This window comes from Ovis aries, chromosome 11, assembly GCF_016772045.2.
Source record: "Ovis aries strain OAR_USU_Benz2616 breed Rambouillet chromosome 11, ARS-UI_Ramb_v3.0, whole genome shotgun sequence".
Classification (NCBI taxonomy): Eukaryota; Metazoa; Chordata; class Mammalia; order Artiodactyla; family Bovidae; genus Ovis; species Ovis aries.
This window is the reverse complement of record NC_056064.1, coordinates 14,837,229-14,849,233: the sequence shown is the minus strand read 5'-3', so window position 1 is coordinate 14,849,233 and position 12,005 is coordinate 14,837,229. Positions and strand designations below refer to the sequence as shown.

The window sequence follows — 12,005 nt, the reverse complement described above, 5'->3', positions numbered from 1 at the left end:
GGGACATTTTCCACTGTTATCCCCTCTGCTTAGAGCACTCTTTTTCCAGATGTTCACACGGCTATCACCCTAATTTCTTCAAAGACTGCTTTAGATATTTAGTTTACTTTCTCATCACAATGTTCTTCCTTGACTATCCTAAAATCACACACATGCTCACACACACAACTGCTCTAGCCTCTTTACAGCACTTATTAGCATAATGTGCTCACTATCTCTTTCAATTGGAAATGTAAGATTCTTAAAGAAACTGTTTTGTTTACTCTTCATTCCTAGCACCTAAAACAAGTGAATGGTTGCTGGTTAAGTATCCAATTAATATATGCTAAACAAATGGAAAGATGTTGAATAAAAGTAACTAAAGAAATTAATGACAGAATATCTGCAGATAATCAAGTATTCTAGACTCTATGCACTGTCAAAGTTTATGTCACTTACTTTGTATCTGTTTCCGATTTATGCTTCATCTCCATGATTTCTACCATGAAGAGATCAATAGGATAATTCGGTCTCCTAATTGCCAAAACAGAATCCACAACAGCCTGAAAGAGAAATGAATTACAACAGTAAACTATTTGGTCTACTGAAAGAAACCACTGGCCCTAGTAATTGATCACTAGACTAAGCAGATAAAGTGCTTCAGGCTCCAAAACACAGGGCAAGTCAAAAAAATACCACTTTCTCAGGGACACTTGGAGAAGGCGATGGCACCCCACTCCAGTACTCTTGCCTGGAAAATCCCATGGATGGAGGAGCCTGGTGGGCTGCAGTCCATGGGGTCGCGAAGAGTCGGACACAACTGAGCGACTTCATTTTCACGTCTCACTTTCATGCATTGGAGAAGGAAATGGCAACCCACTCCAGTGTTCTTGCCTGGAGAATCCCAGGGATGTGGGAGCCTGGTGGGCTGCCGTCTATGGGGTCGCACAGAGTCAGACACGCCTGAAGCGACTTAGCAGCAGCAGCAGGGACTCTAATGATAACCAATGCCAATGGATATTTTAGAGCCTACATGAACTTCAGAGATTATCAGGTCCAAACCCTTTAAGAATTACAGTCTTAAAACGAAGTCTAACAGGTAGTAGTGGAGTCAGGACTAGAAATCAGAGGTGTCTTTAACTGCCAAGCCTTCTATACCAACACTACTCAGACTTTTCCACCAAAGGACACCTTAGTGGAAAAGAAGGAAATGTAATCTAAGGAAAGAGGTCAAATTTGCTCACTCTAACAACATGAAATTTTTAAGTCTTCTCTTTTACCATGAAATGTTTCCCTGTCATGCCACAATATATACATTTGGTTTTTGTTTTTAATTTTTACTGGAGTATAGTTGATTTACAGCATTGTTTTGCACATTTGTTTTAACGTGAAAATAATGCTTTTTCTCAAAATTGTAAAGTAAAATTGACACTCCAGAAAGATATGTCTCATTTATTCTGCCAAATATCCCCAGGGGTATGAAATTTGAGAAGCACAACACAACACAGCCTATAGCTTAACTCAGGAAGTAATATGAAAATAACTGACTAAAGAAATTAAGTGCAATAGTATAACCATGCTAAAATATAAATAAAGGGGGAAAAATCTGTATTTTCAAAAAGTTTACTGAGGGAATATGATTTAGGGGTTTGATGCCTAATGAGGAATAATGATAAACCACTGGAAGGTGAGAGTATACAGTGTTTTTATAGCTCCAAAAGAGAATGGGGGCCCTAATTAGATAGCTGGAGGATGCTGGGCAAAGTGATATATGTAATCTAACAGCAGAAAATATAGCAGTCTTTATATAGACTCTGCTTAGCAAGAAAATGCCTTAATTTCTTAGTTTGATTTCCCCAGTCAGTTTTCTTATTGGTAAGCAACAGTGAGGGAACACAGCCCTGCCCATCAAAAGAAAACTGGATTAAAGATTTACTGAGCACAGCCCCACCCATAAGAACAAGCCCCAGTTTCCCCCTCTGTAGGTCTGTTCCACCAGAAAGCTTCCATAAGCCTCTTACCCTTCTCCATCAGAGGGCAGAATGAAAACCACAATCACAGAAAACTAACCAAACTGATCACATGGACAACAGCCTTGCCTAACTCAATGAACTATGAGCCATGCCATATAGGGCCACCCAAGACGGATGGGTCATAGTGGAGAGTTCTGACAAAACATGGTCCACTGGAGAAGGGAATAGCAAATCACTTCAGTATTCTTGCCTTGAGAACCCCATGAACAGTATGAAAAAGCAAAAAGGTATGACACTGAAAGATGAACTCCTCAGGTAGACAGATGTCCAATATGCCACTGGAGATTAGTGGAGAAATAACTCCAGAAAGAATGAAGAGACAGAGCCAAAGTGAAAACAATACTCAGTTGTGGATGTGACTGGCGATGGAAGTAAAGTCTGATGCTGTAAAGAATGATATTGCATAGGAATCTGGAATGTTAGGTCCATAAATCGAAGCAAATTGGAACTCGTCAAACAGGAGATGTCAACATTTTACGAATCAGTGAACTAAAATGAACTGGAATGGGTGAATTTAACTCAGATGACCATTATATCTACTACTGTGGGCAAGAATCCCTTAGAAGAAAGGGAGGAGCCCTCATAGTCAATGAAAGAGTCCAAAATGCAGTACTTGGATGCAATCTCAAAAACAACAGGATGATCTTGTTCACTTCCAGGCAAATCACTCAATATCACAGTAATCCAAGTCTATGCCCCAACTAGTAACGCTGAAGAAGCTGAAGTTGAATGGTTCTATGAAGACCTATAAGATCTTCTAGAACTAACACCCAAAAAAGATGTCCTTTTCATTATAGGGGACTGGAATGCAAAAGTAGGAAGTCAAGAAACACCTGGACTAACAGGCAAATTTGCCCTTGGAGTACAAACTGAAGTAGGGCAAAGGCTGACAGGGTTTTGCCAAGAGAACACACTGGTCATAGCAAACACCCTCTTCCAACAACACAAGAGAAGACTCTACACATGGACATCATCAGAGGGTCAATTCTGAAATCAGATTGATTATATTCTTTGCAGCCAAAGATGGAGATGATCTATACAGTCAGCAAAAACAAGACCAGGAGCTGACTGTGGCTCAGGTGAACTCCTTATTGCCACATTCAGACTTAAAATTGAAGAAAGTGGAGAAAACCACTAGACCATTCAGGTATGGCCTAAATCAAATCCCTTACAATTATACAGTGGAAGTGGCAGACAGATTCAAGGAATTAGATCTGATAGACAAGGTGCCTGAGGAACCATGGATGGAGGTTCACGACACTGTATAAGAGGCAGTGATCAAGACCATCCCCAAGGAGAACAAATGCAATAAGGCAAAGGGTTGTCTGAAGAGGACTTACAAATAGCCGAGAAAAGAAGAGAAGCGAAAAGCAAAGGAGAAAAGGAAAGATATACCCATTTGAATGCAGAGTTCCAAGGAATAGCAAGGAGAGATAAGAAAGCCTTCCTCAATGATCAATACAAAGAAATAGAGGAAAACAATAGAATGGGAAAGACTAGAGATCTCTTTAAGAAAATTAGAGATACCAAGGGGACATTTCACGCAAAGATGGACACAATAAAGAACAGAAATGATATGGACCTAACAGAAGCAGAAGATATTAAGAAGAGATGGCAAGAATACACAGAAGAACTATACAAAAAAGATCTTCATGACCCAGAGAACCATGATGGTGTGATCACTCACCTAGAACCAGACATCCTGGAATGCAAAGTCAACTGGGCCTTAGGAAGCATCACTACAAACAAAGCTAGTGGAGGGGATGGAATTCCACTTGAGTTATTTCAAATCCAAAAAGATGATACTGTGAAAGTGCTGCATTCAATATGCCAGCAAATCTGGAAAACTCAGCAGTGGCCACAGGACTGGAAAACGTCAGTTTTCATTCCAATCCCCAAAAAAAGGCAATGCCAAAGAATGTTCAAACTACCGCACAGTTGCACTCATCTCACACGCTAGCAAAATAATGTGCAAAATTCTCCAAGCCAGGCTTCAACAGTACGTGAACCATGAACTTCCAGATGTTCAAGCTGGATTTAGAAAAGGCAGAGGAACCAGAGATCCAATTGCCAACATCCGCAGGATCATCAAAAGCAAGAGAGCTCCAGAAAAACATCTACTTCTGCTTTATTGACTACACCAAAGCCTTTGTGTGGATCACAACAAACTGTGGAAAATTCTTCAAGAGATGGGAATACCAGACCACCTGCCCTGCCTCCTAAGAAATACGTATGCAGGTCAGGAAGCAACAGTTAGAACTGGACATGAACAACAGACTGGTTCCAAATCGGGAAAGGAGTATGTCAAGGTTGTATATTGTTATCCTGCTTATATAAATTATATGCAGAATACATCATGCAAAATGCCAGGCTAGGTGAAGCACAAGCTGGAATCAAGGCTGCTGGGAGGAATATCAATAACCTCATATATGCAGATGACACCACCTTTATGGCAGAAAAGTGAAGAACTAAAAAGTCTCTTGATGAAAGCGAAAGAGGAAAGTGAAAAAGTAGGCTTAAAACTCAACATTCAGAAAACTAAGATCATGGCATCTGGCCCCTCACTTCATGGCAAATAGATGGGGAAACAGTGGAAACAGTGACAGACTTTATTTTTGGGAGCTCCAAAATCACGGCAGATGGTGACTGCAGCCATGAAATTAAAAGACGCTGCTCCTTAGATGAAAAGCTATGACCAACCTAGACAGCATATTAAAAAGCAAAGACACTACTTTGCCAACAAAGGTCTATCTAGTTAAAGCTATGGTTTTTCCAGTAGTTATGTACGGATGTGAGAGTTGGATTATAAAGGAAAGCTGAGCACCGAAGAATTGATGCTTTTGAACTGTGGTGCTGGAGAAGACTCTTGAGAGTCCCTTGGACTGCAAGGAGATCCAACCAGTCCATCCTAAAGGCAATCGGTCCTGAATATGCATTGGAAGGACTGATGCTAAAGCTGAAACTCCAATACTTTGGCCACTTGATGCAAAGACCTGACTCATCGGAAAAGACCCCGATGCTGGGAAAGATTGAGGGCAGGAGGAGAAGGGGATGACAGAGGATGAGATGGTTGGATGGCACCACTCACTTGATAGACTTAAGTCTGAGCAAGCTTCAGGAGTTGGTGATGGACAGAGAAGCCTATAGCGCTACAGTGCACGGGGCTGCAAAGAGTCGGACATGACTGAGCGACTGAATTGACTGAAGAACTGAGTAGAAAGAACTCAGGTGTTTCAGTCCATTTGGTATTTGTATTTCTCAAAGAAAATTAGTAAGATACAATTCTGACTTATATGTCAATGTCTTATGATCTCTTCATTCCTGATACACTAACACACTCAAGTTTCAAAAACGGTAAAGCAGAGGAACAATGATAACATCATCAAACTATAGGTATCTAATAAAAAAACCTTCCCAGAATCCCCAACTTTGTCCTGATATTATATTTATATATTCTACCTTTACAAGTAAACAAGTATGCATTTCCAAGATTTGAATATTATCTATCAACTCCCTCATGTTCATTAAAGTGGTAATCTCAATTACAAGGTACACTGTCAAAACTATGTTCCCAACCTCGCATAATAAATATGGACCTCTAGCTTTAGGAAAACAGTATATAACTCCAATGGTGTCCAGAGAGGGTGATCCACAGGCAGCCAAGCCCAACTTTTTTAACAGAAGGTTTAATATGACACTTTTGAAAAATTACACATACTATTCTCACCAATCAAATCTATTCTATAAATAAGCCTATAAATAAATGTCCATCTTCTATATTTTATTGTATGTTCAAAAGAACCACATGTCATAGTTTATTGGGGGCTTCCCAGGTGGCACAGTGGTAAAGAATCTACCTACCAATGCAGGAGACATAAGAGATGCAGGTTCCATCCCTGGGTTGGGAAGATCCCCTGGAGGAGGAAATGGCAACCCACTCCAATATTCTTGCCTGGAAAACTCCATGGGCAGAGAAGCAAAGAGTCCATGGTGTCACAAAGAGTAGGACACAACTGAGCGCACGCACATGCATACACACACACGCGCGCACACACATACACAGACACACACAAGCACACACCAATAGTTGATTATCTTATAAGAAAAAGAAAAATGTCACCGTGTGTTAGTCTGCACTCATTCTGCAAAGATTTAACTACATACCTCTGTTAACACATCAGCCAGTTGAGGATGAACCTTAGTTTGTAGAGATGTTCTAGCCACATCTAAAAGGATTTCTCTTTTCATCTCTTTTTTAATTTTAACTTGTTCCAAAACTTCAAGTGCCTTTCTTTTTGCAATTTCAAAGCCTTCAGCTATTATTCTAGGGTGCAGGCCCTAATACAACAAAATAAAACTATAAAGTAAGTTATACAAAGTAAAAGTAACAATCCTTTCCTATTAATAGGATTGTCCAAAAAAATTAATTACCCACATCAATGCCACTAAATATAAGTGTAGGTATGTAATTTATAAAAGTACTCTTTCGGTGCTTCATATTTAAAACAATCTCAAACTTACAGAAAAATTGTTTATATTATATGACCGTACAAAAAACTACAAAAGTTATTCTTATTTTTGAAAACTATAACACATTGTTGTGTAGTACTCTTCCAAATGAGCACAAGACTCCCTGTAATGCAGAGGAAAAGAACGGGCACAGTTTGGAGAAAAATGACAGATAGGCAGCACTTTCACGAAAAGTTCAAAGTTAACGCCATAGCATGGAACACACACACACTATGTGCCTCCTGATAAACTGCATTAAGACCTCAAGAGCACTTCCATGGCATTCCTGCCCAAAGTTCATAACCTGAATCTGATCGTGAGGAAACAGACAGATCCAAACTGAGGGACTTTCTTCAAAAAAAAAAAAAAAAAAAAAACAGCCTATAATCTAAAAGTAGCTATGTCAGCAATGTCATGAAACACAACAGATGGCTTAGGAACTATTCCAGCTTAAAGAAGACTAAAGCTATATGACAACTGAATATGAAGCATGAGCCTAAATTTTCTTCTGCTATAAAGGACAGTATTGGGATAAGTGATGAAATTTGAACAAAACCTGCAGATCAGATAACAGTACTATATCAGTGTGTTTATATTAATGTCCTGTTTTGATCACTATACTGTGGTTATATATGAGAATTCCATGGTTTTAAGAAAGATACACTGAAATATTTAGATCACCATGTCTGGAACTTATTCTTATACCATTAGAAAAAATATGTATATTACTATATAAATATATGGTATATATATATATAACATATATATATATGAACAAGAGAGAAATGTTACCCTTTGAAGTATTCTTGCAAATTTTCTATAGGTCTGACATTATAATAAAAATTTTTTTGAAAAAACACTATTGCTTATTGTGGAAAGTAATACATAAACTTATTGAAGGCTGGAACAGTTCTAATTTATTCCCATCCTCCATTCATTTACATCAGTCCTACAGTAACTTCAAAAGTTGACATTTATTGAGCATTTGTACCAGGCACTGTTCTAAGGACTTTACATGTATTATTTCAGTCCCCTCAACACTATGAACTGGGTGCTGATATTATTCCTGTTTCACAGATGAGGAAATTTAGGCTTAAAGGCTTAGATCACCAGCCTAGTAAGAGCCAGAGTCAGGATTTAAACCCACAAGACCTGATGCCAGAGCCTGTGTTACTAATCATTTTCAAAGCATTTCTTCAGCCTAGGACCTCACAACTTCTCACCTGGACTACTAGGAAAAACATCAGTCTTGACTCTCTTAAACTGTCCCCTAAATATCTGAAATGCCCATCTGACCATTAATTAACTCATTAATATGTGAATATGAATATTCTTCTTGGTTAATATTAAGTGGCTATTCACTACTGTCTGCATCACTTTAAACTCCACCAACGCCAAACTGCTTGCAGCTGTGGACACACACCAGTTGGTTCTCTTTTCTGTGCCTCTGCCCATGCTGTCCCTTCTGCCTGGATGTCATTCTCCTCACCTGTCACTCTTTCATCAGGCTCACTCCTTCTTATCCTAAAGATTCAGCCCAGGCCTATTACCTGCAGAGAGTTCTTCCTGATTACCTTTAGATTAAGTCAATTTCCCAAAAACTGTCATTGGTTTAGGACGGACATAAGACCGATGTTGGCCCAATCGTATGAAGGAAGGACTTTTGTTTCATACTGACTGAACTGTTTTCTCTTGTCCTCTCCTGCTGAGGATTAGTAAGGGAAGCAGGGGGCCTGACCTCTTCTGACAGCCTCTCACTCAGGATGGAAGTAAGCCCAGGATGAAACAGCATCGTAAGTGCAAGAGCTGAGACAGAAGGGACCTGGGCAATTGATGACTTGGCAAATTTTTAGTCAATGAACCCTAGAAGCTTGCTTTATTGCTCTATTTTTTGCTATGGGAGAAAATTTTTTACTGTTTAAGTGACTTTTAGTCAAGTTTCTACTGCTTACAGCCAAAAGCATCCTAAGTTGTATGCACTGAATTAATAGACAATTCCCAATACTAAATGAAACACAAAGAAGTGATCCTTTGAGCACTTTGACCAGATTACGCTTTGCTAAAATGGTCCTATAAAGAGCAGAAATTCAACTACTTAACTAGAAAAGACAGGTAAATAATATTAAAAAAAAAAAAGACAAATTGAACAAAGGCACGGAGGTAGAAATGTATGTAATTATTTCACAGGCCAGTGAACGAAGGCATCTGGCTACAGTAGACTATTTACAAAGGGAACTAAAATTAGAAAGGTAGGTAAATTCACAATGTGGATAAGCTTCAATAATTTTCCTCTAGTTATTTTTTTAAAAGGTCCATAATTTGGTTTCAGCCTTATCAGTGATATTTTCTTTCTTAGGCCATTAGTCATGGGTACATGGCTAATTTTTTAACTTTTATGTATCTCAAATACTTTATTTTTTAGGGTTAAGGTTAGGTATATCATTTCAATAAAAAGGCATTATTTTGGCAAAAAGGCTCATTGTTATTTCTATTCATAACTGTCCAAAAGTATCTTGATAAAAATTAATTATTGCAGTCTAAAATTAAACCATTTTACTAACAAAAAATAAATAACGTTCTATTCAAAAATAAAATACCACATGAATGTGCATTCTATGAAATTCTAATACCTCAGAAATATAAAGATCAGCTTGTTTTAGTAACTCTCCAATGATTAGAACATTTGAAGTAGTACCATCTCCTGTAATGTCATCCTGGGCTGTTGCTACTTTTGCTATCAAGGAAGCTGTTGGGTGTTGAATTTGCTGAAAAAAGTAAGCAGATTACAAAAGAGAAAGAATGAGAGAAAGAAAGAGTCCACCACAAGCAAGCTAACATAAGGGTCAAAAGTAAAATTAAGACGTTAAATAAGTTCATTCTATTAGTTCACAAGTTCTGTATTGTCATACATAATAAATGTCAAAACCAAGCTAAAAACCAAGAACTAATGAGGTTTGAACATTTTATAAAAGCATCTTTGCTTCAGAATGCAATGACATTTCCAAAATAAGATTAAATCCTTCAATCTTGAAGATGAATATATTTACTAAAATTGCAAGGAATTTTTTTCCCCATGATTACAAAGAACATACTGCAGTGCCTTTTAAAAATGTAACTAATTTGGAAGTATCCCTAAGCTATTATGTGTAAGATTTGAAAACAGTCAAAAGACTTTTTTTCCCCCTAAGGTTTAATCCAACAAACATATCTCATGACAGCAGTATTTAGCTGATGGCCTTTGTTTAAAGACATACAAATTGTACTATGTCCTCAGTTATGACTTATCAAGGTTTATTAAGTCAGCAACATCAGCTCACCATCTCATGGAGCAGCACATTGCCATCTTTGGTGAGTTTGACATCTCCTGCACCAGAAACAAGCCTGTTCAGAAAACAGTGGTTATTAACCTCATATGGCAAGAGCCAAACAAGACACTTCCAGTACTTGCCACTCCACTATCTTTAATATAAGTAACTGGGTGTGGAAAACTTCCATTATATCATGGGGGATACCACAGTAATTACCACCATTTGCAACCCACAATATCACTTCTCCCCAGATGGACTGCAACGGTGGTTTCATTTCCAAAGGAGGATTTACAAGTCTAAGGTTAGAAGCAGTTGATGAGTTATGAACAGTGGTTTGGTACTTGGGAAAGTACTTAGAACTACAAACCACATATTTGTGAATTTTCTGCAGGTTTCTTATTTTTGTGAAATGTTACATTCATTCACTGAACTATTTTTTCCTTTTTCTTTCATGTTTATAAGATCAAGTTCCGTCAACCCTACAATCTAAAGGTCTCTTGAATCTACCCTCTCCTGTCATTTCCACTGTCATCATCATCTCTAATCTGGACTACTTAGCATCCTGCTATTTCTGAATTGGAATCTACCCTCCACACTGCATTTATCTTTCTAAAAGACAATGTGATTCAGTAAGCTACCTGAAAAAAAAAAAATTCCTTCCACAATTTTCATGTTCTCCATCACCTTCAAGGTAAAATCCAAGCTATTTTACAATGACATAGTTTACCTTTCCCAATTTGGGGAATGTCTATTCCTTTCTACTTCTTCTACCAAGTGAGATCTTGTGGGAAAATCGTGTGGTTCCCTTAATAAATCATGTTTGATTTCGTTTCTGTTGGATTTATACCATTGGGCTTTCTTGGTCCTGAAGTTATTCTATCTAGACGGCCTTTACTCCCTTCTCTAACTGGTGAACTCTAATCCTCTTTCAAGATTGAGGAGAAATTCTATTATTTGAGAAGCTTTCCTTTCTCCCTTCTGTCATCAGTTATAATCCCTTTCCTCAGTACAATATATGCTAATACATATATGTGTGTGTGTGTATATATATATATAACCATTAGCACATTCATCTCTACCAGAACTCCTTAAGAACAGAAACTGTAGCTTGGTCATCTCTATATTCCCAGCATCCCAACTAGAAATAATCAGTGCCCTCTTTTACTGTTAATATTAATTACTCTGCTCATTCTTCTGAGACTGTATCTCTCCTGTTACACTTCATCATTGCCCTCACTAGTCTCTTCCCCTCACTCTTTTTTTCCTGGTCACACCACGCGGCGTGACGGATCTTTTAGTTCCCCCACCAGGGATCTAACCGCTCCCCCTGCAGTGGAAGCCGGGAGTCTTAACCAGCAGACAGCCAGGGAAGTCTTTTTCCCATCCCCACTCTCTTCTAAAGCAAATAATGGTCCTAAATAAATACATGCTAAAGGATGAACAGATATGATGAACCGTATGCACAGAGCTTTCAACTTGCCTAAGGACCTAAAATCTAAAGGAGAACTTGGATTTGAACCCAAGCCTGCCAAGCTCCAGAGCCCGAGCCCTCTCCACTACAGCACACTGCCAAACAAAACCCAAACTCTTTAAAGGCAAGAGAGCTAGAGAGCTTATGTTTCATTCCAGACACAGAATGAACTTTTAACTGCATATGAACCTAAACAAGAAGTTGGGGGTGGGGGCGGGGGGTGGTCGCCGCTTCACTCGTGAGCCCTTTCTTCGGGGAGCATTTCTCCTCCTCAACCAGGCAGGAGATGAACTCAGGGCAGGAATGAAAACGAGGGAAAGCAGGCCCACAAATGCGTCCACATCGCTCCAAACTGCGGAACCTCTGCCTCACAGGGCGCCCCGACGCCCAACAAACCCCGATGCCCTAACCGCCGCTCCAACGGCCGTCTCACATTTTCATGGTGCCCTTGGGACCCAAGTTGGTCCGCAACACATCCTGCAGCCCTCGGGCGGCGCATATATTGACGGCCAAGGCCGCCTGGGCTCGTGCCACCTCAGCCTTGGAGTTTATGGCCTTTATCGCAGCCATGAACAGAATATCGGTGAAGCGACCCTACAGGCAAAAATCGCCTGTTACTGAAGGGATATACGTTACTAAAGGAAATCTGGGCGCCACCGCTCACGTCCCGGAGCCTCAGCCAATCCGCGTCTGGACAGGAAGTCA

General features: G+C 39.3%; 1 protein-coding gene across 5 annotated transcripts in view; it reads right to left on the bottom strand.

Annotated features, from left to right (window-relative positions):
* The window catches only part of CCT6B (chaperonin containing TCP1 subunit 6B), a 45,548-nt gene extending 33,544 nt beyond the window's left edge, over positions 1-12,004 (bottom strand). The window contains exons 1-5 of one of the 5 annotated variants that reach the window (XM_004012466.6): positions 11,734-12,004; positions 9,839-9,902; positions 9,152-9,286; positions 6,177-6,350; positions 439-542 (exon numbers count right to left, since the gene is read on the bottom strand). In XM_004012466.6, coding sequence (XP_004012515.1) covers positions 439-542; positions 6,177-6,350; positions 9,152-9,286; positions 9,839-9,902; positions 11,734-11,870 — 614 coding nt within the window. In that variant the 5' untranslated portion in view covers positions 11,871-12,004. Of the gene's footprint in view, positions 1-438; positions 543-5,873; positions 5,973-6,176; positions 6,351-9,151; positions 9,287-9,838; positions 9,903-11,733 lie in introns of all 5 variants that reach the window. The other 4 variants (XM_060394792.1, XM_042255421.2, XM_060394793.1 and 1 more) reach the window with 4 other exon arrangements.
* Position 12,005: the final 1 nt, after the last annotated feature.